Consider the following 25,944-nt stretch of genomic DNA (forward strand, 5'->3'; position numbering starts at 1 on the left):
CCCATGGGGGTGTTCCACAAGTCTAGGGTTCCACCGGGTTTCATCAGTTTGTTGGAGGCCTCCCACCCCCACAGGAACAGAGCGGACAGAGCATCTGAATGGTCAGGGCCGCCGCCAGCCTGGCGACTCCAATCCTAGGAGTTTTTTCACCTTGAAGCAGAGGGGCCTGGCCGGGCAATTTTTGCACCCTGGTTTCAAGGCAGTAACCCTTCATTTGGGTTCTGAGGCTGTCTGTGGTCTAGGCCACTCTGAGCCTTCAACCTCCCTTCCCTAGGAGGGGCCCTGGGCCAGGTGTGACTTGGCATGAACGGGCCCTGCTAGCCCCGCCCTTTTGGGGGCGGGGCCTCAGGTCTGGAGCAAGACCCTTTTCCCCCAGGGGTTTGTAGGCTGGTGCTATGCAACCAGACAGTGAGAGTCGGAGTGTGGGCGGAGGGAGGGGCAAGGGAGTTGGGTGGAATCTTAATCAGTCAGGGCCACGATGTTCCAGACAAGGTCTAGTTTTTAACACAACTGTCAAAGATCCAAATGGGATTTTACTGTTAAAAAGGAGGCGGGGGAGAACATTGCCAAGTAACAAACCAGATTCCCTCCCCACCCCACCCACAGTATGTGAGGTGCCAGTTGGCCCCTGCCCCACCACTCTCGCCCCAGGTGTGAGCCCAGGAGCCTGTCGCACTACAACTCCCTCCAGCGCCATCCCCATTTCGGGGGCTGAGTCTGGCCACAGGTCTGTGCAAGGTTTTGGCAACAGGGTTCTGTCCCGGGCTGGGAGGCCAGGGAGCCCTGTCATCCTGGCTGTGCCTGCCAGGCTCACCTCTCTTCCCTGGTGGTACTGCGCACATGGAAGGGGTGGGCAGGCATCCTCACAATTCCCAGGCCTCAGGAGCCTCGGCCTTCTGAGATTCTGAGCTCCTGCTCCCAGGTCACCCCACCTTTCCAGCCTCCATCTCCCATTTCCTACTACACCCCATTCAGTCTTGGGGACAGGAAGGTGGGTTCCAGGCCGGGCGCCTCAGTTATGGCGGAAGCGTCCATCTTTGCCGTGGGTGCTTGCCCCGTGGGGCAGGCGGGGCCCACGCATAGCGCGTCGGGAAACCCCAGCTGGGTTGGAGGGAACGGCAAGGGGGGAGGAGTCCCCAGGGCCTGCAACAGGGGAGGGCCAGGAGCGGGGGTTAGGGATGCCTCCCCCACCCCTCTCTGATCACTCAGAGGCTTTGAACTCCCTAGGGGCACAACCCCAAGATGCCAACCCCACGAATATTCTGCAAGAACCCCATTTCCAGCAAAGGACGGCCACAGAGGATGCCTCCTCCCTGGGCGGGCTAAGGGTTCCCTTCCCCATTCCCGCCCTTGCTGGTACTGACCCGCGCTCCTGCTTGGAGGGAGTTTGACTTTGGCCAAAGGCAGTGTGACCTTCCCCAGATGCCGGATACCGGGGGCTGGGTGCCCACACACTGGCATCCTGTGGTCCGAGATGCTCTCCATGGGTCGGGGCCCCAGGAGGTGCGTCTTGGGGCGGGTGAGCTGTGTTGGTTGAAGAACAGTGAAGTGAGGTGGGGGCTGCTCAGGGATCTGCCCCAGCTATTACGTCAGCCTGGGGGACAGAAGCATGGAGGATGCGCAGGTATCCCGGGGCCTCCGGAGGAATCCAGTCCTCAGGCCCCCACTCTCAAGGAAGGGGCCCAGACACCCTGCTCCTACCCCTGGCCTCACCCCTTGCCCCGTGACCTCGAAGGACCGGGACCTCCGCTTCCTCCTCTTTGCCTCCAGCGACTCTTCCCGTTTCTTGCCCAGGCTTTTCCTCTGGCCTCGCGGCCAGGGCCCAGCGCCGTCGCCACGAGGCCCGACCACCCGGGATGGGGCCTCTCCTGTGCTGCTGGAAAGATTGTCCTCACTGGCAGCGTGCTGCAGCGTGGGGCTGGGCGGCCGCTTGCAGGCCAGCGGGCCTGATGCCCGCGAATCATCAGCCTCGCTCAGCGAATGCAGGGACAGGCTGCTGCGCTCCGCCGCAGGTGCCAGCAGGTGGCGCCCCTCCGTGCCCAGGGCCCTCGTGCGCCTCCGGGCAGCCTTCACGGAGATGCACTTGGTGCCCGTCAGGATTTCTTTTCTCTCTGCAGCGGGACAGAGGGAGCACCCAGCCTGGGATCAAGGCCACATATTCCTCTCCCTCCTGCACCTCCAACACCCCTCCCTGCAGAGGCAGAAATGAATAGGAACCAGAATGCCAGGGTTTCACACCGGCCACCCACGCTTGCCTGCCATTTAAGAAACCTGGGGCAAATCTGAGCCTTGCTGTCATCTGTGGACTGGTGACTGTGAAACTAAGCCCACAGGCCTATTGTGAGGACGGCTGCAGTAACGGCTTAGTCTATGGCTGGGGACTCGATCTAGATTTGCTATTACAATTATTACTGAGTAGAAAGGGGCCATGATCCCAGTTTCTGATTGTGCCCCCAGCTCGGTGTGTCCTTGAGCAGAACGTTAATCCTCTCTGGGCACTGGTGACTCTCTTCATAAAACGGGCAGCACCCGAAGCATGGGTACGTTCAGCAGTGCAGGGGACTAGAAAGGCTTTAAGCTGGGTGATCTCAGCAGTGTAAATGACGCCAGACTCAGGATGACAGGGCAGGTAGGGGAGGCACACCTTTGTGGGACAAGGGGACCTCTGACAGATTCTCGCTGCTGTCAGGGGAAGAGGTGATTCGGCTGCTCAGGCTGACCAGGCTGTCCTGAGTGGGCGCCTGTGGGGTGAAGTGATTGGGAAGAGAAAGGCATTGAACACAGCAGAGACCCGACGCTCCACTCAGCAGAGATAGCGGCCCCCCGCCCCCCGCCCGCAAGCAGTAGAGCCCGTGGGGCCGGCGGGGCTCAGTGCTCACCTCCTGGGTCACCAGGCTGCCGATCTGGATGGGAGGTGGGGTGGGCACAGATGAGCTCTTCACCTGCCAGGCCCGAGGACTGGCCTTGAACATGCGCTTGGCTTCACTGAGATTGGCAGAGGAGGACGGACATTTGTTGACCAGGCTGGCCCCATGGAAGTCCCACCCTCACCCAGGAGAGAACTATTTTTATGAAGGGAGGTCCTTTTGTTCCTGCTCCATCTTCCCCAGGGGGCTCTGATCTAGTTTGGCAGCCCTGGGACATGCCACGGCCTGTGGCGGCTCAAGCAGGCAGGATGGTGGGATGTGGTCCCCGGTCTCACCTTTCCGTGCTGAGGGGTGGGAGGAGGCTGTTCTGCAGGTGTTGGGCTTCAGAGCTCAGCGTCTTCACGCTCTCCTGGTCAGACTCCGGGGTCAGTGTGGCTACTGCGGGGGTAATTTTGGGCAAGGAGCTCTCCTGGGGAGGTGGGCCAGGGGTGGACAGTCAGAAGACTTAGTCCTGGACCAGATACCAGTACAGGGTGGCAAAGGCACACAGGGAAACCAGGGCTGGAACGTGGGCTGGTAGCACCAGAGGGCATTGGGGCCCAAGGGATAAGCTGTGGCTGCTAAGCACCCCTAGTGGCACCACCAGATACCCTGGTCTCCTGGGAAGGTATCTGGGGCCATCTGTGCTGTCCCGGATAGCCAGCCCTGACCCTCAGACCCTGGGTGCCAGAGAAGTGCCAGAGAAGAACGCTCTGGGACAGGGACTTTACTTGGGTTTGGCCAGGCTTTGAATAGGGGTAAGAAGCAAAGGGAATTAACTCTCTGGGGTACCAGCCAGCCTGGTCCCACTGCCAGGTACTGCCTTGGGCATCAGCCCCTCCCTCAGAACATGCCCAGGCGCCCACCTGCAAGGCCCTAGAGGCCACCCGGTCCATGATGGTGGCCCGCTCCAGATTGCCCTCCTCCAGCTCCCGCAGGAACACTTCGTAGAGCTCCTCCAGGTGTTGGGGGACAGCCAGGTTGTAGTCTGCTGGGGGAGGAGCAGGGCTCAGGCGTGCCCTCGGACCCTCCGTGGCTCAGTGGGGCCTGCGGGTGGCTCCGAGGCACAGGGCCTACCGTCGATGATCTGCCGCTGGCCCTGGATGAGCTCCTCGCAGAGGCTGCGGTGCTGCTCCAGGCGGCGCACGGCCTCGCGGCGGTGGCGGAGCGCGCCGTCGCGGAGCAGCGCGTGCGACTGCATCTCGGTGTTCTCCACCTCCAGCTCGTGCACGCGGCACAGCAGGCTCAGCACCTCGCGCTGCTCCTCGGAGCCAATGCGCCGGGGCAGCGTCTCCTCCAGGCGTCGGCCCCGTGCGCGCAGCTCGCGGCAGCGCTGCTCCAGCGCCAGCTTGGGGGCGGCGCGGGGTCAGCGCCAGGCAGCGGGCAAGGGGGGCCACCCAGCCTATCCGTGCCCCTCCAGTCCCCGACTCTGAGCTGCGGGCTGAAGCTCCATTCCGACACCCACCCTTGGAGCTGTATCTTGGACCTTGCGACCCGGAGCTGCTCCTACGTGGCCCTTTCTTGTGGCCCTGACCATACTTCACCCCTCAAACCCAGCCCATCTGATGTCCTTAGGGCTCATGGAACCCCGAAGCCCCCTGGTTTGGGTACGCTCCAGAACAGAAGGCAAAGATCTGTTATCGGGTAAACCCCGATCGCAATGTTGGCTACCACTGTTTTGAGTCCTTGGTGTGTGGAAGGCCTTTATTTAATCTTCCCAGCGACCCTGCTAGGGCTGTACGAGGCCTCCTCCCAGTTTACAGGTGAGGAACTTGAGGCGTGAAGAGGTTGCTAAGGCACTTAGCAAGGTCACACAGGATTTGTGGCCGGAGCTCCCGGGTCTCATGCCTCCCGCCCTGTCCCCAGCCCCTTCTGGCTCTGGCCTCTCAAGCCCACTCTCCCTGTCCCCAACCCCTGGGCACCTTCTGCTTGTGCAGCTTCTTCTGCTGGCCCACCAGGGCAGCGACGCTCTCCCGGGCTGAGGCCACCTCTGGTGGCTCAAGGATGTCTGGCTGGTCATCACCGGTGTCCGAGTCCTTCTCACTGTCGTCCTTGGTGTAGGATTCTTTCTGCTGCTCCTCCCTCCATTTGAGCGTCCTGCGGGACTTCTCATGCTCCCAGCTGCCACGGCCACACCCCCAGGGAGACATGGGCTTCAGGCCATGGGAGACGGGGCACCGTGGGCACCTGCAGTTCCCAGCCCCTCTGTCCCAGGCCCAGGGGTGGGACCTGGAGGGTGCTGGGCCGGGGGGCGCCTACCCGGCGATGGTGAGCAGGTGGCGGGAGGTGTCGATCTGGACCTCCATGGCGAGGTTCTCCAGCTCCAGCAGGCGTCTCCGCACGTCCACCTGCTCCTGGAAGGCGCTGACGAGCTGCTCCCGCAGGTGTCCCATGTCGGCCTGCTCATCTCGCCCGCTGTGTTGTTGGACCTCGGCTGCCCATCACATGGGGTGTGGGGGAGCTCAGTGAAGAAGGAAGCTTCAGGCCAGGAAAATCTGGGCACACCTGGGGCCCTCCCCTCCCTTTCTTTCAAACCACTTTTTGTCCAGCCACCTCCTCTAGAAAGACCTCCTAGATTACTGCCTCCTTCCACACCCCACTTCCACATCGAGTGTTCAGGCTGTGGCCCAAAGGGGATCCTCAGCTACCTCTGTATGAACCGGGCTTCCGCTAGCCTTTACAGCACCTTGGTGTCAACTATAAGAAGGAGCCCCTTAGACACTTTACTGCCACCTGTTGGAAAACCATCACTGCACATACACAAGTCTCTAAGAGGATGTACGCCTTAGGGTGATGCTGGGCTAGGTCTCCCTGCCTGCAGCCCTGAGGGTGACGTCCTACAGAGCTAAACGCTCATGTGTCTCTCACTCACGTGATCCCACCTCATCTTCAGATCGTGATTCCATTTTACAGATGAAGGTGAAGGCTCAGAGCAGTCGAGTGACTGTGCCAAGGCTACCCAGCCAGAGTCTGGATTTGAACCCAGCACTGCCTGACCCCAGAGCAATTTGAGACGGCCTGCAAGGGCTGCGGGAGATGCGTTCCCACTAACGGACGCCCCCACACACCTTGGATGTGGCGAATGTCACCCCGCTCCAGCCGTCCCCGGGCCTGGCCTCGCCCACCCTGCTCGTCGATCTTGCACTTGAGCCGCTGGATCTCGCCCCGCAGGTCGGCGATGATGCTGGTATACTGGGCGATGTGGTAGGAGACACTGAGCAGGTTCTGCTTCACCTATAGGGAGCACGGGGGTGCGGGCAGAGCAGGTACGGTCACCCCAGGCGCCAGAGCCTGCCTGCGGGGTCTTCCCTTTCTCTTCGTCCCCCCATCCGGCCCCCGCAGCCTTTCTGGATGCCAGTAACAACCTTCTTGCTTCCAACCCCACGGCCTGTGATAGAGCCAAGCTCCAAAAACGCCGCTTCCCCTGCTCGACCTTCGCCTGCTGCTGAAGGCCCCCCGCTGTCTCCGTGTATTTGCTCTCTGCTCGCTGTTCCTTCATGAACATTCTGCTCTGCCCGAGGAACCATGCCGCCCTCCCAGCCCCCGCCACAGACACCACCTCCTTCCTGCCTTTGGAACCTCCACCCTCCCTGCTCCTTCTGTTCTGGTCTGTCCTCCCCCCACCCTCCGGGGGTCCCGCTCACGGTCCCCAGAGAGTTCCACGGGATCCCACCAGCCCACCGACCTGACCGTTGGCGTCATTTACCTGCTATTAATAATATCCTGAACTATCGGCCAACTAGTTCAAGGACATGTCTCCTCTCCCATTAAGTCCCTTGAGGGTTGGAATAGAACATAAAGCCACCTGGAATGGTGGCTGGAAAACTGTGGTGTGGGGACAATGTTCCTATCTTATCTTTATCCATTCCTGCCCCTCCACACACACAGGTCGGAACAGATTTCCTGATAGTGGGGACAATGTCAGCACCATCACCACCCAGCTGGGAAGTCACTTAACTTCCTTCCTAAACTGTAAAATGGGGACGGTGGTAACTCCTGCCTCGTTTGAGGATCATATGCGCTGACACGTTAAAGGCTCCCGTTTCTCACTATTATGATGAGGTGCTTTGAAAATGTAAATGTCTAGCCTGGGTGAGCACAGACCATAAAGAAGGGGACCCTCGGGAGCCGTGGGCTTCCTGGCAGGCAAGCAGGTGTTGCAGGTGCAGGGAGGGGGGCACGGGGGTGACGTCTGACTGGGGAATGAGGCCAGTGCAGTGGTGGCTGGTTCCAGAGAGAGTGGGGAGGAGCGGCAGGGTCTGGAGTCAGTCCGGGGCCGAATCCTGGCCCAGGAAGGTGCACCCTTGGGGGACAGAGCAGGCCCTCACCCTGGTCTTGATGTTCTTGGCCCGGCCGGCGTAGGTCAGGGTGTTCCGGGACTCCTCAAAGGCGCTGCTCGCGGGGCTGATGTGGGCAATCATCACCGTGCGGCTATTCCCCCCGAGGGAGTCCTGGATGGGGCAGGGCGGGCCCAGGGTCAGCGGGGGACTGCCACCCGCGACCCTGTGCCTGCCGGGCTGGTCACGATGTCCTCGTGGTATGCATCCTCTCTTTCTCACTGTCTCTCTCTCTCTCTCTCTCTCTCTCACACACACACACACACACACACACACACACACACACACACACGGACCCCTGAGTCCTGATCGCCCTCCCCTCTCCCACACCACTTCCCACATCCAGTTTCTTCTCTAAAGTTCAAATTTGAAAATTTCAAGTATCCTGGTCAGGATCTCCTGGCTTTTTTTTTAATAAAAATATTTATTTAAATTAGTTTCAAGTATACATTGGTTAGACGTCTATATAGTTCATAAAACGATCCTCCCAACTGCTCCCTCCCTCCCCTGGCTAAGGTTAAAGAAGTACAAATTCGTAATTAATAGTTGGGCATGGGGACGGGGAGCACGGCACAGGGAATGCGGTCAGCGTTAATATATTGGCTACGTGGAAAACCAGAAGAGAGAGGAGCAGTTAGGGGGACTGTTTTATAAAATATATAAATGTACTTCTTTAACCCTTCACCCCATTCTCCCGGCCCCCCAAACCCCCCTCCCCTCTGTCCACCCTAATCGTCCACTATATTTGTGAGTCTGTTTTCGATTAGTTTGTTCTTTTTGTTCCTTAGATTCCCCATATAAGTGAAATCATACGGTATTCATCTTTCTCTGTCTGACTTATTTCACTCAGCATGAGAACCTCCAGGTCCACCCGTGTTGTTGCCAATGGTAGGATTTCATTTTTTTTAATGGCTGAGTCCTGGCTTTTTCTGTCCCTCCTTTCATACGGGATGACGAGGGAAGGCAGCAGCCACGGGGGGCTGGGAATCCGCCTGGGCCCTTCCCTCCTTCCTCCCGTCACCTCTGGCCCCCAGGGTCCCCTTGCCAACTGCCGATGGCCCTGTTGTTTTGGCTGGAGTGAAGGATAGGAACCTCGGTCTGATTTGGCCTGTGGCCACCCTTTCTCGTGCCCTGAGCTCGACCGTGCCCTGGAGAGTGATGCGGCTGAGCGACCTCGCTCAAGCTCCTCCCTTCTCTAATCCTCGGCCTCCATGTTTTTTAAAATGGCAGTAATTGTGTAACCGTCCCTACCTCCCAGCTTCTGGATGCAGTGACGATGACAGGCCGACGGCAGGCGTTAGGTGCACTGCAGCTGTGACATTACACCAGACGGACCTGTGTCTAGATCTTATCTCCATCACTCACACTTCTGAGAGACCTTGGGAGGGCCACTTTGCCTCACTGTGCCTCAGTTCTCCATCTGCAAATGGGAGTACTAATCCCCCTAACTCACAGAGTTGCCGACAGCATGAAGAGAGCCAGTGGGGTGAAGCGCTGAACACAGCTCAGCCAGAACCACTTCCCCAAACAGCAGATGGTGAGCCACGAGGTTGATTGAACCCCCAAATCCAGTCGGCTCTTGGTTCCCTCAGACCTATAGCCCTGGGGGGGTACCCGATGCAGCTCCTTTCCCTCCCTGCTGCCCATTCTTTGGCGAGGGTCGCCAGATAAATCATAGGACACCTAGTTATATATGAGTTTCAGATAAACAATGAATGGGGATTTTTATTTAATAAAATATTAAATAAAATATTTTTAATAAAAATATTTATTTTTAATAAAAATATTTATTTTAATAAAAATATTTATTATTTTAATAAAAATAGTTATTTTTAATAAAAGTATTTATTTTATTTTTAATAAAAATATTTATTTTTATTAAAGAAATATTTAATACACATTGGGACATACTTATACTCAAACAAATTTTGTTTATCCAAAATTCGAATGTGGGTGGGCGTCCTGCGTTATTGGCTAAGTCTGGCAGCCCTCCCTTCGGTGCCCAGAGCCTGGGCCGGTTCCCGCTGGTACCTTTAAGAGCCGGGTGAGCTTGCTGTCGCGATAGTTGATGTACTTGTTGCTGGTCTTGTCGCTTAGTGCGTTGATGCAGTTGCCCAGCGCCAGCAGGGAGCGGTTGATGTGGGCCCCCTCTTTCATGCGCTGCCCACGGTTCTGTGTCTGGGGGCAAGAAGGGGGCATGACTGTGGCCTTATGGGGCAGGGGACCGGTGTCACCACCAACGTCTTTTGTATCCTGGGTTATAAACCCCTCTCTCTCCCTCAGGGGTCTGAAATGCAGAGACGTAGAGACGACCTAGGGCCCGGCTCTTCCCTCCTCCCAAGCATTCCAGAAAGGAGGAGAGTGAGAAGGCCTTTGAAAGTGGTGGACTGAATGAAGCCTTCTGAGCAGAGCCTGCTTCTGTCTCCCCCACGCTGGCTCCCAGCAGGGCGCAGCACAGAACGAGGCGGCAGAAGGTGGTGGCTTCGCGGGCAGCTGGGAGTGTGCCAGCGGGACCACAGGCAAGTGGCTCTAGAGGGCGTCCCAGGCTTCAGGGAGGCAGGAGGAAATGTGTGTGTATGTGTGTAGTCAGTGCGACAGCATGTGTGCGAAAGAGGGTGTGTACCTGTGTGTGTGTGTGTGTGTGTGTGTGTGTGTGTGTGAGGCGCGTGTGTGTTGGAGGGCGGGCTCTTCCCCTTTCCTTGGGCCTGCAGAGCAATGTCAAGGCCGAGGAGGCTCTGCCCACAGCTAATCACAGGAGGCGCATCTGCCCAGGCTTTCAAAGCTGGGACACGCTTGCTCCAGGGGCCGCAGGGCACACTCTCTCCCCACTGCTGCTCCCCCGATGCCCTCCAGGAAGCCCTCAGGCCTGACCGGAAGACAGAGGCGTGTTTCTCCGACCCCACAGGTTCAAACACGAAAGCCTGTTAATTCTCCCTGGCCTTTGTCCTGTTCCTTGCATTGGCCAGTACTAACAGTGACATCACCCAGCCTCGTGGGTCAGGTGACCATGAAACCTCCGCTTGCCCACAGGAAGGGATGCTGGGCCTACACCTGCTGGGTGGTACTGTTAGCCCAAGGCCAAAGAGCCGGGCGTGCAGGGTTAGTGGCGGGGAACGAATGCCGAGCAATGGGTGACAGACTTTCCTCTCTCCTTGATGTGGCTGGCGGGGCCCTGTCCCAGGCTCCCAGGACCTCTCACTCAGGGGATATTTGAGCTCCTCATCTGGGCCCATTCATTCTCTCGCCCGCTCCCCACTCCTCTGCAGCCAGTTTCCTTCCCTGGATAAACCCCCACCCTCCCACGCCCCTTTCCACGAAAGGCCCCCCGGGGTGCTTCCCCAGGATGCCGCACCCGCCCTCCCCTCCTGCTCCTCTGCCACATCCCTCCGTCCCTGGCCCTGAGGGCCCCTCTCATCCTCACCCTCCCCGGATGGCCTTTTACCCTACACCCCTCACCTCTCCCCCAGGGAGCCGGGAAGCTAGCATCCTTGACCTCCCCCTCCCAAAACCCTGTTCTCCCCAGTCCTGGGGGCGCTGACCTCACCTGTCAGGGCCAGCATCCCTGCCCCTACCCCGCGGCCTCTCCCCGAGCCCCCCGGGGCGCCCGCCTCACCTGGGAGGCGCGCTCGGAGCCCGCCAGGTCAATCATGAACAGGCGGCCCTGCCGCACCTCCTGCAGGATGCTCTTGACCCGGCTGCGCTGGCGCACGGCCACCTGGAGCACCGCGTGGGAGCGGGAGGACGTCCGGTTGGCTGCGGTGGGCTCCTGGGTCCTCTGCCGGTTCCCCTTCACCAGCAGCTGCATTATCTGGGGAGGGGCAGAGGGGAGGGAGGGGAGCCACTTCTGGGGACCAGTGGGGAAGCTCTTGCAGGTTGACAAGTGGCCCAGGCCGGGGTGGGCTGGCTGGCCCCTGTGTGGAGGGGCCTGGGGGAGGCAGTGTCCCTGTGTAAACAGGGAGGCCGGTTTCCGGGTCTGTCCTTTGGGGTCTGCACAGCTGGGGGGCATGGACACCGGGGCGAGAGTCCCCTGCTTGCTGTCATACGGTATCCTTCGTGTCTGCCCCAGCCCGAGCTGAGTGGGCAGCTGCTCCCTGGCTACAGTTCTCTGTCCCCTCCTTCCCCCTCAGGGGTCAGCGTCCCCCTCTGTGGCCCCGACTGGCCGCACAAGACTTGCCTCTTTGGCATTGATGGTGGAGACCTCAGTGATTCCAGCCACCTGGATCACCCCTTTGGCGTCCTCCCTCAGCTCCAGGTACCCCAGGGCGGGGTTCAGCAGGTCCCGGATCATCTCATTGTAGATCTGATGGGACAGGTGGGTGACAGGTACAAAAGGGAGACTGAAGACAGGCGGTCCAGGCAAGGGCCAGGTTCCCCATCCCTCCCGAGTGAGAAGGGGACAGCAGTTCGTAGGTGGGGATGGGCGCTTCAGCATCCGCAGGAGACCGTCAGGCTGCCAGAGCCAAGGATACGTGGCATCAAAACCAAGTGGGACCCCTTTGCAGGCAGGCTGGACACTGGGCAGAGGATGGGGACCTGACTGATGGCCAGCCCTGCTTGTTGCTAGGTAACCTTATGCCATTTCTCCCCCTCCCCCATACCAAGTGGAGGAGTTAGCAGTATGCCGGGGAAGCAGCTGCTGGCAGTGATGCCTCGCTGCCCTTCCTGATCTGTCACCCAGGAGGATTATCAGCTCCTGGAGGGGGCAGAAGAGGCCAAGAGCCAGATGGAGTCCAGCCCACTAGCTCTCCCGCTTCTTCTGGCTTCTGCATGCCCCTGCCTCCGCCAGCCCTTCGCTGCCTGGTGGTTGTACTCCCACAGGTGGGCACCGGGGGCTGTGGCTAGGTAGCAAAGGCCAGCAGGCTCGAGCCGGTCCATGTATGTACAGTTCTCCTGCCCCACCCCGCCCCATACATGGAGCCCCTAGAGGTAGCCTGGCAGGGTCGGCTTTAAGGAAGAGACCCGTGAGGATGGCAAGGCAGTGAGCCATGTGGAAGGGAAGCTAAGCCTGTGCCCGGTGACAAGGCTATTTTGGAGTTTGGGACAATGGGCAGGGCGTGGCTTTAAAGCCACGGGGTCCTGAGTTTAAATCCTTGCTCCTGACTTACTGTGTGACATTGGCTTAGTTGCCTAACGTCTCTGAGCCTCAGATTTCTGTAAGTGGGACACCAGCGTGTGGGGAACGGCAGCTGTGATGAGCACTCCAAGAAACCGCCCAGCGACCTGGCCCCGGAGAGGTGGGCCAGCCCTGTCCTATGGGCCCCTTGTCCAAGCCGGTGTGCGGGGAGCGCTCACCTCCAGGTAGGACATGGACACCTCATATTCCATGTCACTGCTGGTCTCCTCGATGGCACGGAAGAGGTCGTCGAGAGTCCGAACGTAGATGCCGGGCTCGCGGTCTGTGCCCAGCATGGTGTAGGTTTTCCCGCAGCCTGGGGCAGGGCAGGGGGCGGGTGAGCAGCGGGGGCCGATAGCGTGCACACCTAGGTGCATCCTCGAGGCTGGACCCCCCAGATGGCAGGAAAGTGGGGAGCTGGGAGGATGGTGTCTTTGGCTGTGGATGGAGCCTCAGGGCCCTAGGCTGGGGTCTGGATCAGCCATATCCTTGATTCCTGCCCAAGCTGGGGCCAGACTAGCTCTCTGATGCAGGGCGAGGGGGCGAGAGGCGTGCAGTCCTCTCCCATTATCTGGGCACCTCCTCACCTGTGGGGCCATAGGCAAAGACAGTGGCATTGTAGCCTGATATCACGCCTTTGATGAGGCTCTTGGTGGTGGCCTGATACACCATCTCCTGCACGGAAGAAGAGACCATTACGGGCCTGGGACATGGCCAGGGCAGAGCACGCATGCCCACTGGCATATCCTGGCCCCCAGCGGGAGCGGTTTCTGCTCCCAGAGCCCTCAGCCCCAGAGAAGTGGGGGCGGAGAGTGGGGGATGGACGTCTCTGCTTTCACTCCACGGGGGGACGCCAGCCTGCAAGAGAGCTCGGGACACCTGAGATACCTACTCCCGCAGCTGGCTCCCGGTCCCCGAGCCCTGCGGACGCATTACACCTGCTCCTGGGAGCATCCCGCAGATGGGCAAGATGAGGGACCTGGGAGGGTGTCAGCTTCCCCGAGACTCTTTCTTCCTCAAGTGCCCTCCTCCAGTCACCATGGGGGCCAACTGTGGGGTGTGCTGTGTGGGTACCTGCGTCGGGCGGCGTGTGCACGTTGACCCGAGTGTGTCTGTGCAAGAGACTGTGTGTACACCATGCAGGCACGTGCACACTTGAGCTCATGGGGACACGGTAGGGTGGAAGCCAGGTCCCCTGAGGGCTTCCTTCTGAGTGGGGCAAAGGTTATCCCCAGGCCCAGGTGTTCCCACACCCAGGTCCCCCCTCACCTGGGTGGCAGTGAAGTCAAAGGCCACATCAAATAGGTAGGACTTCTCCCGGGAGCGGTGAGCCCGCAGGATGTCATCAGGGTCCTCCATTGGGTCCATGAGAACCACCATCTGCAAAGGTCCCCAAGGCAGGCCAGTAGTCACCCAGGAACCCCAAGCCCACACTGACCTCACCCCTCCTCTCTCAGGACGCAGGCCAGCGATGGGAGGGGCCAGAAGCCAGGGGTCCAGGGCCAGGTCCTGCTAGAGGTCCCGGAGCCCGGGAGTCCCAGACCCCTGAGCCCTGGGCCCGGCCCTGCCCCCAGCAGCTCCCAGGCTCTGGTCTGGGCGCTTGGCCCTGGATGCCTAAAAGAGAGGCCTCTCTGAGAACTGGCAGTGCCCCAAAGGAGCTGAGAGCGCATGGGACCCCAGGCCACCAGATTCAGTCCCCTTCCTTTATGCAAGACCACGCCCCATGTGCCCCCCAAAGGAGGAGCAGCAGTAACGATGGCTCGCGTTTATCAAGCATTTATTTTGCGTCTGGACCTATGTTGAGCACTTCACGGACACTGACTCCTTCACTCCCCGCCCAGGCCAGGCGATGAGGCCCGCTGTTATTCCCACTCTACAGATGAGAAGATCAGGGCCTCAAGCAGCGACGTGCCCAAGCTCGCACACTAGCAACTGGGGGGACAGGAGTCAAACCGGGATCTGGGCTCAAAGGCTGCAGACTCTCTACCACCGCACTGCAGCCGTGAGGCACCCGGGACCCTGCCCTCCCTGCCCTGCCTCACCCCGCCTCAGCCAGCGGGTAGGCCCAGGCACGGGGCAAAGAGCCACTGGTGGCTGGGTGGCGGGAGCGAGGAAGCAGGAGGCCCAGGCCTGGGAGGGCCGCAGCCTTGGGACTGCGGCATTCTGTGGGTGCCCTGATGTCACCCCCTCCTTACACACCGGGGCTCATGCATCTAAACTGGCCTAAGACCCAGCACGGCCCTCTTCTGGAATCCTCCATGGAGCGGGGAGGAGGGAAGGGGAAGGCAGCTCCCCAGGAGGCCCGATATCTGCAGCGTCACCCAGAAGTCTCATCCAGTCAGATGGGATTCCAGGTAAGCCAGTTGGAGGGGGCAGCTCCAGACAGGCTGGGCTGGGGATCTGTGCAGGGAAGGAATGAGGTCATTGGCTTAGGCCCTCCACAGCTTGCTAAAGGCTGGGAGGTCACAGTATGCTGAGCACAGGTCATCTGGGCCTGCACTGTTACTCGGGGTGCCTGTCTGTCCCCAGCCACCTCCTCTGGGCTTCAGCTCCACTGCCCTATAAGCCTCTTCCAGGAGCCAGTTCCTGTCTCAGGCCTTAAAGCCAGCAGCAAGAGGCCTGATCGAGTTTCAGACCCAACTGAAGATAAACCCACCAGCAAGTCCCCGGCGTGGGTCCCAGTGGGATGCAACGAGAACCTGACCAGCCACACTGGTTTTCACCGATCAGGTGCCAGCGTGGACACAGGCAGGGCCTTAGGGTCACCCCCTGGGGGCCTTTGGCACAGGGGAGAGGGAGCCGCATGCACTGATGCCCATCACCCACTGTTCACCTTCAAACGACCTCCTGGCACTGCCAAGCTCATGGCCCCTGGCATTTTGTTCCTTTGATACCCAGGCTCCAGAATCAACGCATCATCGGCATGGCGGCCATGATCTCCTCTTAAAACAAGGCTTTGTCTGGTCTCCATCTGTCTGGGTCCCAGCCCGTGTCCCTCCCTCCAGAGCATCACCCCCTTCCCTGTCCACTCTGGCACACAATGGGGGCCCTGTGCCCTCAGCCAGGTGAACTGGAGACGAGCCACAGGGCGCTGGGCAGGGGTGCTCCGGGCTGTCACGGAGCCATACAGGGAGTCGGGTCAGGCGAACATGTTTGCTGGGCACCTTCTATGGATCAGGCGTTAAGCGAGTCCCTGGGGAGACAGAGTGAGGTGTGCTTTCCTGCCTCTGGCCCTCACCGCTGAGCAGGGAGCAGATCATTTTAATAACAAGTGCCGGGCTACAGGAGGCAATGGAGCAGAGAGGAGAGGCTAGGGAAGGCTTCCTGGAAGAGGTGGCACCTGTGCTGAGTCTTCAAGGATGAGCAGGATTGGCTGAGAGATGTGGGGTGAGAGGCCACAGGCGGCAGGTCTCAGCTCAGAACCACCAGGGATTCTTGCGAGCGAGGCAGAGCTGGGGAGAGAGCTGGGAAAATTTCTCTCCTGTCTTCGCAGCCAGGAATCTCCAGAGCACAGACCCAGCACAGCCACAGAGGCGAGACGCCTGGGCCCCTCTGGGAGCTCATGCTGGCCTCCATTCTGGGAGGCTGCTGTACACCCTCAAGACTCCCCCTAAATGTCACCCTGGCTGGCACCCAGAATATGCCCACGGAATGTTTGCTGAATAAAGCTGCCCTGCCTCTGGGGGAGCTTTGAGTGTGCCAGGCTTCGCACACATTTTCTGGCTTTCTCTGACCACTCCTGTCATTGCTGGGTTAAGAGGAGGATTCGGGTCTATGGCCATGCCACCCTGAACCAGCCCGATCCCATCTGATCTCAGAAGCTAAGCAGGGTCGGGCCTGGTTAGTACATGGATGGGAGACCACCTAGGAAGACCAGGTGCGGTAGGCGTAAAAAATTTAAAAAAAAAAAAGGGGATTGTAAGCTGACAAGGTCCTTGCAATCCGTGAGGTCAACCAAGGGTTGCCTCACCTAAAAAACAAACAAACAAATAAATAAATAAATTTTAAAAACGTTTAAAAAAAAAAATGAGGTTTCAGATGATGATGCACCCGGGGCTGTCTGCCTCGCACAGAGCCGCTCTGACTCAGAGTCGCCTGGTTCCAGATGCAGGCTCCTAACCGCCAGGCCACCTGCCTCTGCCTCTCCAGTGACCGTGTGGGCCAGCACGGCCCGGCTGGGCAAACGCCCGTCTGTTTGGGCTGCAACGTGTCCTCCCTCCCATCCAGTTGTGGAAACCCTCACCTCCACTACGTCAGAATGTGATTGAATCAGGAAATAGGGTCGTTACAGAAGTACTCAGTTAAGTTGGGGTATGGTCATACAGGAGCAGGGCGAGTCCCAATCCAGCGTGACTGATGTCCTCATAATGGGAAATTTGGACACAGGCAGGCATGGAGGGGACACTGCGTGAAGACACGCAGGGAGAAGATGGCCATCTGCAAGCCAAGGAAGGGGTCCTGGAACACACTCCCCGTCACAGCCTCAGAAGCCAGAGCCATGGAAGGGTAGATTTCTGTTGTTCAAGTCGCTCATCTGTGGCACCTTGTGACAGCAGCCTCAAGGATGGATGCGCCACCCAGGCAGGCTCGCCCGCTACAGGAAAGTGGGTGTGGGTTGCCCAACCCCGGGTAGGTGGGCCCTAGGCTGGCCCCTTCCTCAGCCCCAAGATGGTGGGCTGGGCACTGGCTTTCTCCTTCACAATTTTCATGCCCACGGCACTCTGGGCATCTCTCTCTGGGAAGTTTCAATGGGGACATTGCTCATAGAGGGCACACAGGGGTCTCCCAATGCTGGCGAGAGGGTGGGCGGCAGGGCCAGGGGTGGGGAAGGCAGGCAGCTTCGCCGGGGTAGGGGGCTGGTCCCGCGGTCCCAGGCCTCCTACCTCCGCAGAGGCCCCACCCCTGCTGCCTTCGCTCCCAGACTTTCTCTTAATTCAGAGCAGATGTTGACCTTTCCATAGTCCCAGACTTTGAGCCCTGGAAACCCAAGGTCCGCTAGGGAAGTAGGAGGCCTCAGGCCAGCGGGAGGGTGTCTAACCTGTGAACTGTGACCTGTGTCCTCATTAAGGACCAGGCCAGTCCCCAGCATCTCCTAGGTGAGAAATGCCTAGAACGAAGCATGTCAGGAGTCCTTCCTGGTGCATCCCCCCAGGCTGCCGGTGCTTTGAGCAACTTTGCAGTTTGAACCGGCTTCTTTTGGGTCTCCAAATGGCCAAGCCTAGGCCAGGGTTTCTCAGTCTTGGTACTATTGATACGCAGGGCTGGATCACTGTTATCAGGCATCTTGTGCACTGTAGGATGTTTAGTAGCTTCTACCCACCAGATGCCAGTAGGACAACCTCCTCCCAGTGGTGACACTGCCAAATGTCCCCCGAGGAGCAAAATCGAGAACCTCTGACCTAGACTCTTCCTCCTGAAGCCTCCAAGACTGGCAGCAAAGACCCCCGAGGGAGGAGGAGCCACCAATGGGGTTCAGGCTCGACACTGCTGTGTGACCTTGAGGAAGCTGCATCACCTCTCTGTGCCTCAAGTTCTTCCAGGATGGGAGCTGGGGAGGACCGACAGGGCTGCAGTCGCCTTAAGGAAAGAAATCACACAACATCCCCAGCCTACTCAGGAAGCCCCAGCAGAGAATCGGAATCTGGGGAGCCCCAGCCTGGGAGACCAGCCGAGGGCGCCAGGCCCATCGCCCCTTTATACAAGACACAGCAAAACAAAAGCCTGATTCCAGGCGGATGTCACTCCGGAATGCTTTTTGTTGTTGTTGTTGTTCTGTTTGTTTGTTTTTTCTTTAAGAAAGAGAATTTCATTGCTGGTCAATTTCTAGTTGTAAATGTGCCATTGTGTGAGAGCTCAAGAAAGACGCCTTCGATCCAGGAGGGGTGTCCCTGGGCCCCGTAATAGCAAAGACCACAGAAAAGCCTGCCGAGGTTGTAAAGCCACCAAGACCCTGCTGGCTGCTTGGGACAGAGCCCTACCTGACTGCTGTCCTGGCAGGTCCCCACATGCCTACAGGACTCTATGGGCCCCGAGGCCCAGGACGAGGGGAGGTGTGACCTACAGCGTAGTCTAGGGCTGTGTCTCTCACCAGCCTTTGTCAGAGTTCCCCAGGGAGCTTGTGAAATGCAGATTCCCAGGCACCGCCCAGATTCGCCGGAAGCTGCCTTTTTAACCTACACTCTTGCCCCGTAGCCATCCAGACACTAAGTGTAAGACTCCCTGATCTTAGCAGCATTTGTCACAGTAGCTACAAAGTGGGAAACCCAAATACCCATCAACTGATCAATGGATAGGCAAAATGTGGCGTATTCACAGTGTGGAATATTATTCAGCCACAGAAAGGAACGCAGCACTAACACGAGCTACAATGTAGATAAACCTTGAAAACATTATACCCAGTGAAGGAAGCCAGTCACAAAGACCACACACGGTGCAATTCCATTTATATGAATGTCGAGAAGTGAATCAATCGAATCAATCGAGATGGAAAGTAGATGAGGGTTGCCTGGGGACTGGGGAGATGGGTGGGGTGATGGCTAAGGGGTGAGAGGTAAAGAAGCATCCAGATGGTGGGTGTGTAGAGAGCCCCTCCCCCAGATAGGCAAGTGGGCTAAAGGCTGGCCGCCCCCCACAGCACTCCCTGTTCTGACACTCAGCATCTGTTACCTTATACTTTATTTATCTTTCACGATAGCCTCTCATTTGTGGGGCCCCAGCTCCCTGCACAGAAGCGCCTATAATCCGCTCAGCAGCTTGCGGGCTGGGTGGAGCGGGTTAACATCCTGTCTCCTGATGAGGAAATGGAGACCCAGGCCCCAGGAGCAGAAGGGGTGACAGGCTGCTTTGAGCAGATAAAGGCTAATTACGGGATTATACACATTGTCAGGTGACTGAAATCCTGTAGATAAACAGTCTGGAAAACTGGGAGGGTCAGCGGGCTGTGGGCTTTGTGGGGGGTGGGGGGAGAGAGAGGGAGGGAGAAGGCAGCTGTTTCTTCTGGGGCTTCTGCTTCCACCCTGGAACTCTTGGGCCCCGCCAAACCTCAGGCAGTCCCCCTCCCCCACTTTGTGGTCATCGGTGGCATCCCAGAGGCATCTGGTGTCAGGGCCTGGTCTCATCCCAGATTCTACTAGGAGACCAAGCCCCCGCCACACTCTTCCAGGAACAATGACATGTGGAGGTGACCATTTGGGGAACCCCGGCCTGAGAGCTCTGCTGCAGGCAGCAGCAGCAAGGCAGGAAGCGGGTCCGGTTTCACTTACTCTGGGGCCCAAAACCATCTCATATTTTGGCCCTCGAGACAGACTCAAGGGACTGTGTGCCAGGCACTGGGGTTAGCACTGTGCGTGCAGTAGCCCACACGGACCTTTAAAGAAGGCATTACGATTCCTGTCCTGAATTGAACCGGGGCCCTAGGACCACGGGCCTGCCCCGGCACCTGAACTGTCTCTTTTACAAGTCCAGACACTAACCAGCTTCCCCAGAATCCAGCCACACTGGCCTCTTGTCCCCAGAGGATACTTTGCCTGTGGCAGTGTCCACCTCTGCGCAGCCTGGTTTCTACGATCTCACGTGTCCCCAGGAGAATAATGCCTGGCTGTCCCTAGGACCCATTACGGTGGTCCGGGCCACTGGGCAAAAGAGTCCTCGATCCACATATCCCCATTGGGGACCCAGCAACTGGCAGGTTGTGGCAGCACCTGCCTCCTGCTGACCACCAAGGGGCTGGGCCCTCAATGGTGACCTCAGGCTGCTCCGCTCAGCGGCTCCCCACCCCCGGGCCTGAGATGGCACCAGCAGGGGCAAAGGAACCCACCGTGGAGGGGAGCTAGGGGGCAAGCAGCAGAGCCAAGAAGCACCGGTCAGAGGAAGTTGGGCTGGGGAGCCCCTCTGTGGGGAAGGGGCACACACGCCATGATGGCCACAACCCAGGGAGTGGTGGAAAGCAGATGAGTAATTCCACATTCCTTCGAGGAGGCAGGACGCTGTGTGGGCTGCTTGGGCCCAGCTGGCCCTTTGCTGGGAAGAGACTCCATGGCCAGATTGTCCTGGGGACACTCCCAAACTCATCCCACCAGCCCCTGGGGCTCCAGGCCTCAGGTGGAGGAAGGAACAGAGTTATGAGTGGCTAGCTGCCCCTCAGGAAGGCTGACCAAGCCTGCACCCTGAGCACCCCCCAGGACCGGGGCCACAGACAAGCTGTGGGGGTCACTGGAGAGGGGCTGAGGACTGGTCAGCATGGGAGGCGAGGGAAGTCAGTGGTCCATTTTGCTTCTCGGACCGCTGTATCTTCACCTGCTGCTCGCCAGGCCTTACTGGTCAGAGGGATGGAGCAACTGGGGGCCGGCTGGTTTTTCGGAGGCTCCCGGCCTGCCATCTGCAGTGGCTTCTCCCCGCCGGCAGGCCAGGCAAGCACACCTCTGAACCCAGTGGGGAAAGGAGGCGCTGGAGGCCAGAAGCCTCTCTCTCTCCCTGCAGGGCCTGGAGTCTGTGCCGACAGCCCTGAGCCCACGCTGCCCAGAAGACCCTCCCTGCTCCCAAAGCTGACAAAGGAGCAGCCCTGTCGGGACTGCCCGCCCGGATCCTTCTCGGAGGCGCAGCTCGACTCAGGCAGGCCAGATGCTCCCTCTCCACTGGCAGGGACAGAAAGGAGCCAGTGTTCGCAGCGTGTGGGCGCACAATGGGCTGTCCTCGGGCCAGAGTGTTTCCATCAGCATCAGTTCATACCTATCAGCCCCCATTTCAGCCGGGAGCCAGGAGCAGCTGAGAGAGAGAGCCATCATTGTCCCAATCCCGAGGACCTGATATCCTTGGGGACAAGTTGGACAAACAGAGAGTGGCCTGGCCTGGAAGGAGGTTTCTCTTCCTGCGTTCTCTGGCTCTTCATGGCTGGCCCCTCTCATCAGCTAATCCGGCAGCCCTGGGGACTTTCAGTCACCGATAGGCGATGGTAACTGACACTCGTTAGACTCCTACTGCGTGCCATCCACTGCGGCAGCACTGTGCACAGAGACCCTCTGGAGGCAGCAACAGGATTGCTGCCCACACTTACAGAGGAGGCGACAGTCCTGGAAGCAGCCCGCACGAGGCTGCACAGCTGGCAAGAGACAGAACCCACCCTACGCGACCTTCCGAGCATCCTCCCGCTCCTGCTGAGACGGGATCTTCTCAGTCATGCCCTGCTTTTCCCGAGGTCTTTGAGGAAGGCTACTCTTTACAAGAGGGACCAGAGGAAGAGCCATCAGGAGGCTGGTACCACCTGGCTCTGCTGTGCCCACTGCTCCACCATTTGGGCTGAAGGGAGAGAACGGAGTGGGCGCCTGCCCCTCAGGAGCTCAGGGCCAGGCAGGCATGGCAGACTGTGCCGTCCACCTCCGGCGTGCTTCCCATGGCCTTTGGGCTTCCTGAGTCCAGCCTGCCAGGCCCAGGCTCAGCAGGTGACCACACGTGCCTTTCTCTGCCTGGCATGCTGCCGTCCTGACTTCTCTGCCCCACCTGCACATCCCGCTGCCTTGACGGACACCGGCACTCAGGTGAAGCGAGTGACAGCAGCCAATGGACGAAGCAAGTGGTCATTCTCGGCCTTCCCACAGGCTGTGCCACCGTAATGCTCCTACCTGGGCAATAAACCTGTCTCTGCTGCCCCATCCCCACCCCGGCACCTGAGTCCTCAGCTGCCTCCCCAGGCAAACATCCCGGTCGGCCGTGGTCCACGGAGCTTGTGGTCCGGCCCCTGCCCACATCTCCGGTTTCATTTCATACCCCTCGCCCCTTCTCTCTCCCGCTTGGGCCACATTAGTTTCTCCTCAGTTCCCCAAATGCATCACGATCCCTTCGCGTCACGGGGCCTTTGCACGAGCAAGCCCCTCCGGTTCAGATCCCCTGCCTCACACACACTCCTATTTCTCCCTTCTTCCTCCCTCCTAGTGAAGCTCCAGCATCGTTTCTTCAGGGGGCCCTCCCCGACCTGCGGGACTAGGTCAAGTGCCCCCCTACCTACTTTCACAGCACTACACACTTCTCTGCAGGCCTTGCTGCCTGCAAACACACACCTGTTTGTGATTCATGTCTGGTCTCCCTGCACCGGATGCTAAGGTAACAAAGGGAGGACAGGGTCTTTTCCGTTCGTCATAGTTTCCTGGCTCCTAGCAGCGTCCCCAGCGTGTTGTGGGTACTTAATATTTATTGTCTCCTGTGTAAACAGAGGTGGGACTTGCCCTGCCCACCTCATCATGGTGACATGATTAAGACAGCAAACAGACATCCCAGGAATTGTCCAAAACATGAATGCTCTGGTGGAGGGCTTTAGCTCCAGAGCACATAAATATGTGTCCTCTGGGAACGTCATGTCACGGGCACGTAGAAGGTGTGTGACATTCTTAGGGCTGGACTGAGGGGATCAGGAACCAGGGGGTCAAGATCAGGCCAGGGGAGTTTTCAGATCTCTTTAGATTGATCTAGACAGGCTTCCTGGAAGAAGAACCCTGGTTTCCTTGAAGATGTCACCGATTCAGTGTCAGCCTAGAGTTTGATGGGTAGAGGAAGGATGGTGTTGCAAGTCACAGAGGCCCTTCCTGTCCCTACCAGGTGAGCAGGTGCCTGCTTTTACCAGGTGTGAACAGACCTCGACCCTGCCTGCAGCTCCCGGTCACGGCCTCGCATACCTGCTCGTCCACTTTATGGGCGATGAGGGTGGCTCCTTCCTCCAGTTCTGCCACGCTGATGGGCCGGACCCGGAGCGCCACCTGGGAGGGAAGGCCAGACCCCTGAGGTGAGATGGAGAGGGCTGTGCAGGGCCACAGAGAGAAGGCTGAGAGGACCGCAGGATTCGCCCTGGGCAAGACCCACGAGTCCTCTGTCCAACCATCCTAGGCCTCTATCACCTTAAGGAAAACTCAGTGGTTTACAGCCACTGCCTGGGTCAAGGGCAGTAGGTCCACAGAATGTGGGCCACGTCTGAGTTTCCGAACTTCCCCAGGAGCCTGTGGCTCAGGGAGTGCCCCGGGGGAGAGAGCTGTCTGCTCCTCCGGGCTGCATCAGTCACACGCCCAAATTAAGCACCTGCAGCTCCGCTGGGCTTTGAACTTGGAGCCCTGGGCACTGTCTGTGCATCTGTGAATGGTGCACTGCAACCCAAGGTACAGGCACTGAGCATGGCGAGATGGAACTGGGAGCCCCGGGAGCACCCCCTCCTCATCCTAGCAGCCTGGGACCACAGTCCTACCTGAGGACCGGCCATGGGGCCCCTCCCTCTCTATTCTCCAGCCACCGAGAGACAGTGGGTCTTCCCTCTGCTTGCCAAGGCAAGTCATTTTCAAAGAGACACATTCCAAACAGCCAGGGACGTTGTTCCAGAGCCTGGGGCCCGCTTGTCTTTGGAGCAGCGAGCTCGCCCTAGAGGTGGGGTGTCTGGGGTCACCACTATCCTCCAGTTACATCACCTCCCACCTGCTGCTGACAAAGGCCCAGTCCCAGACCTCAGAAATCAGAGAGGGGACGGTGGCCTTCTCGCTCATCACTCTGACTGGCACCACTGATAATCAGGACTCTGTCTTCAGTCTCTACCCTGGTCCCCACCCTGTCCCCGCCCACACCTTTTCATCTGCAGCAAACTCTAGGGCTGGGGGGCATCTTAGTTGCTTCCAGAACTTCTCTGAAATATTTAGTCCTGACTCACACAGCATCTGTGCTGCAAGCCAATAACCAGCCACCCCCTACCCCATGCCAGCTCTCCTGGCACCTGAGGGCTCTTGTCTGCCTCCTTATGATGTCCAGTCCCCTTAAACTCCTGACCCACCTGATCGGGGTCCCCGTGGTTCACCAGGAAACTCCCACGTGTTTCTCCCCTGGGCAGGTAGGTCAAGCTTGCCCTGCCCTTAACTTAACGTTCTTGGATCAGGGAGCAGTCTTGCTCCCAGAGACCCATCTGCACAGGCTTTGGGGATGGGGTCCCCCAGTGGGAAGGTGTAAAGGGGGGAAGGGTTGAAGCTGGCCTAACTTTTCAGGCCTGGGAAGGATGGCCATGATGCCTTCCTCCTGACATTCCAGACTGCAGGAAAGTTGCTCAGGACAGTCCCATGCCCTCATCTCGCCTGTCCTTTTAGTGGGGGCTGAGGGGACAGGACCGCTCTGTTAAGGCCAGCTGGGAGTCTGGGCCACGGATGGGGTCGAGGAGGAGGGTGATGGGGTCTCACCATGAGTTGCTGGTCCTTGGAGTCCCCACTGTCCTTCATGCTGGAGGGGATGGAGGGGCTCAGGCCGCGACAGCGGGCATGGCCGAGCCGCACCCCCACCGCCGCCGCCGGGTCCCCCGCAGTCTCGCCTGCGGCTGCTGCTGCCTGACAACCCGAAACCAACAAAGCGCCCGCGGCCAAGGGCGCTGACCGGGAGGCGGGGCAAAGGGAGGGCCCCGACGGCACCTCCCGCCTCCTGCGCCCCCGCCCTTCCCGCGCTGAGGCCGAGAGTTGGCCGCCTCCGCCGGGCAGGCGTCCGAGCCCGCGTCGCTCCCCTGTGCCCTCCTGTGCGCACTCCCGCCCTCGGCGCAGCCCTGCGTCCGCCCGGCGCCGCCGCGTCGGTTTGGAGCCTCCCCGCGCCCCGCGGCTCGCGGCCCGGACCCCGCCTCCACTGTCCTGCAGGGGGCGCCCTGCGGCCAAGCCGCTCCCTGGACAGAGGCGCTCCCCGCCCCTCTGGCCTCGCACGTTTGCACCCTGCCTCCCTTCCTGCCGGTGGGTCAGTCCGTCTGTCGCTCGGCGTCTCCAGGGCGGCTGCCTCGTGTTTCCATGGGCGCTGCGTGCATCGTGGCTGTGGGTGGTGTCTCTGCCGTGTCTGTTCTCCGTGTCCAGTGACAGAGCGGGTAAAGAGTTGTCTCTTTGCCCAGGCCGCCTACCTGAGTGGTGCAGGAGAGCACTTAACAGAGCACTGAAGAGCCCGCCTCAGTGTACCCCACTGGCAAACGGGCTCTATGGGTAAACCCAGAAGCTAGGTCAAGATGGTTGGGTCTGCGCGCCCTCCTGGCTCCCTGCCGGCTGGAGGAGCCACGATACTGTGCAAGAAAGTGTCGGTTGAACGCCGCAGCCTCCACTGCTGGTGAGAATAACAGCCACTGAACACGCAGGGAGCACAGTGGAAAGATGCCTGGCCTCAGGGGGCCCTTGGAAAACAGGATTCTAGTCCCAGCTCTGCATCCAACTTGCCAAACTACCTGGAGCCGGTATTTCCTGCCCGCTCTGGGCCTTGGTTTCCTGGGTGATGGTGGAGCTCCTGCTTCTTCCGATGGCCCATGTTTTTTGTCTTCTCCTGCCCCCACTGCCGCTGAGCAAGGTGGTCCCCTGCCCCCTGCAAAGACTGGGCAAGGGGAGCCAGTGGGGTTCACATCACAGGGAAGGGAGGGCCTCCCCAGGGGCTGTCTCAGACGGCCTGGCACACATCCAGAGGCAGAGCGTGATGCAGCCTGCGCCCAGGGACTGGCTTCCCCAGCTGCCTCGAGGAACTTGTGTGTTACAGTTATTAATAAGCTGGAAGCCGCCCGTGGCCTTGGGCTTGATAAATAGATAAACCAAGTGAAGCTCGGTGGAAACCAAACACTCCT

At 59.3% G+C, this 25,944-nt stretch overlaps 1 protein-coding gene and 1 pseudogene across 2 annotated transcripts; one reads left to right on the top strand and one right to left on the bottom strand.

Annotated features, from left to right (window-relative positions):
- Window positions 1–624: 624 nt before the first annotated feature.
- KIF19 (kinesin family member 19) lies at window positions 625–24,713 on the bottom strand. 2 transcript variants are annotated; one of them, XM_039859323.1, is made up of 20 exons: window positions 24,551–24,713; window positions 23,021–23,101; window positions 13,626–13,736; window positions 12,944–13,031; window positions 12,536–12,672; window positions 11,418–11,543; window positions 10,857–11,051; window positions 9,275–9,421; window positions 7,235–7,357; window positions 5,975–6,140; window positions 5,166–5,340; window positions 4,829–5,027; window positions 3,984–4,254; window positions 3,773–3,894; window positions 3,203–3,336; window positions 2,880–2,985; window positions 2,645–2,741; window positions 1,714–2,111; window positions 1,365–1,524; window positions 625–1,143 (listed from the first exon to the last, which is right to left on the bottom strand). In XM_039859323.1, the coding sequence occupies exons 1-20, from the start codon at window positions 24,587–24,589 to the stop codon at window positions 1,013–1,015; spliced, it is 3,006 nt and encodes a 1,001-aa protein (XP_039715257.1). In that variant the 5' UTR covers window positions 24,590–24,713; the 3' UTR covers window positions 625–1,012. The 2 variants fall into 2 exon arrangements, with proteins under 2 accessions (XP_039715257.1, XP_039715258.1); XM_039859324.1 differs by lacking the exons at window positions 625–1,143; window positions 1,365–1,524 and having other exon boundaries at window positions 1,983–2,191.
- LOC120600523 (uncharacterized) lies at window positions 16,127–16,245 on the top strand (annotated as a pseudogene).
- Window positions 24,714–25,944: the final 1,231 nt, after the last annotated feature.

This window comes from Pteropus medius, unplaced genomic scaffold, assembly GCF_902729225.1.
Source record: "Pteropus medius unplaced genomic scaffold, Ma_sr-lr_union100, whole genome shotgun sequence".
NCBI classification, from domain to species: Eukaryota; Metazoa; Chordata; class Mammalia; order Chiroptera; family Pteropodidae; genus Pteropus; species Pteropus medius.

Coding starts and splice junctions, on each gene's coding strand:
- KIF19 (XM_039859323.1), bottom strand. CDS start 24,589: ATGAAGGACAGTGGGGACTCCAAGGACCAGCAACTCATG. Junction 23,102..24,550: donor CCAAGGACCAGCAACTCATG/GTGAGACCCCAT, acceptor CTTCCCTCCCAG/GTGGCGCTCCGGGTCCGGCC. Junction 5,028..5,165: donor CACCTGCTCACCATCGCCGG/GTAGGCGCCCCC, acceptor TGGCCGTGGCAG/CTGGGAGCATGAGAAGTCCC.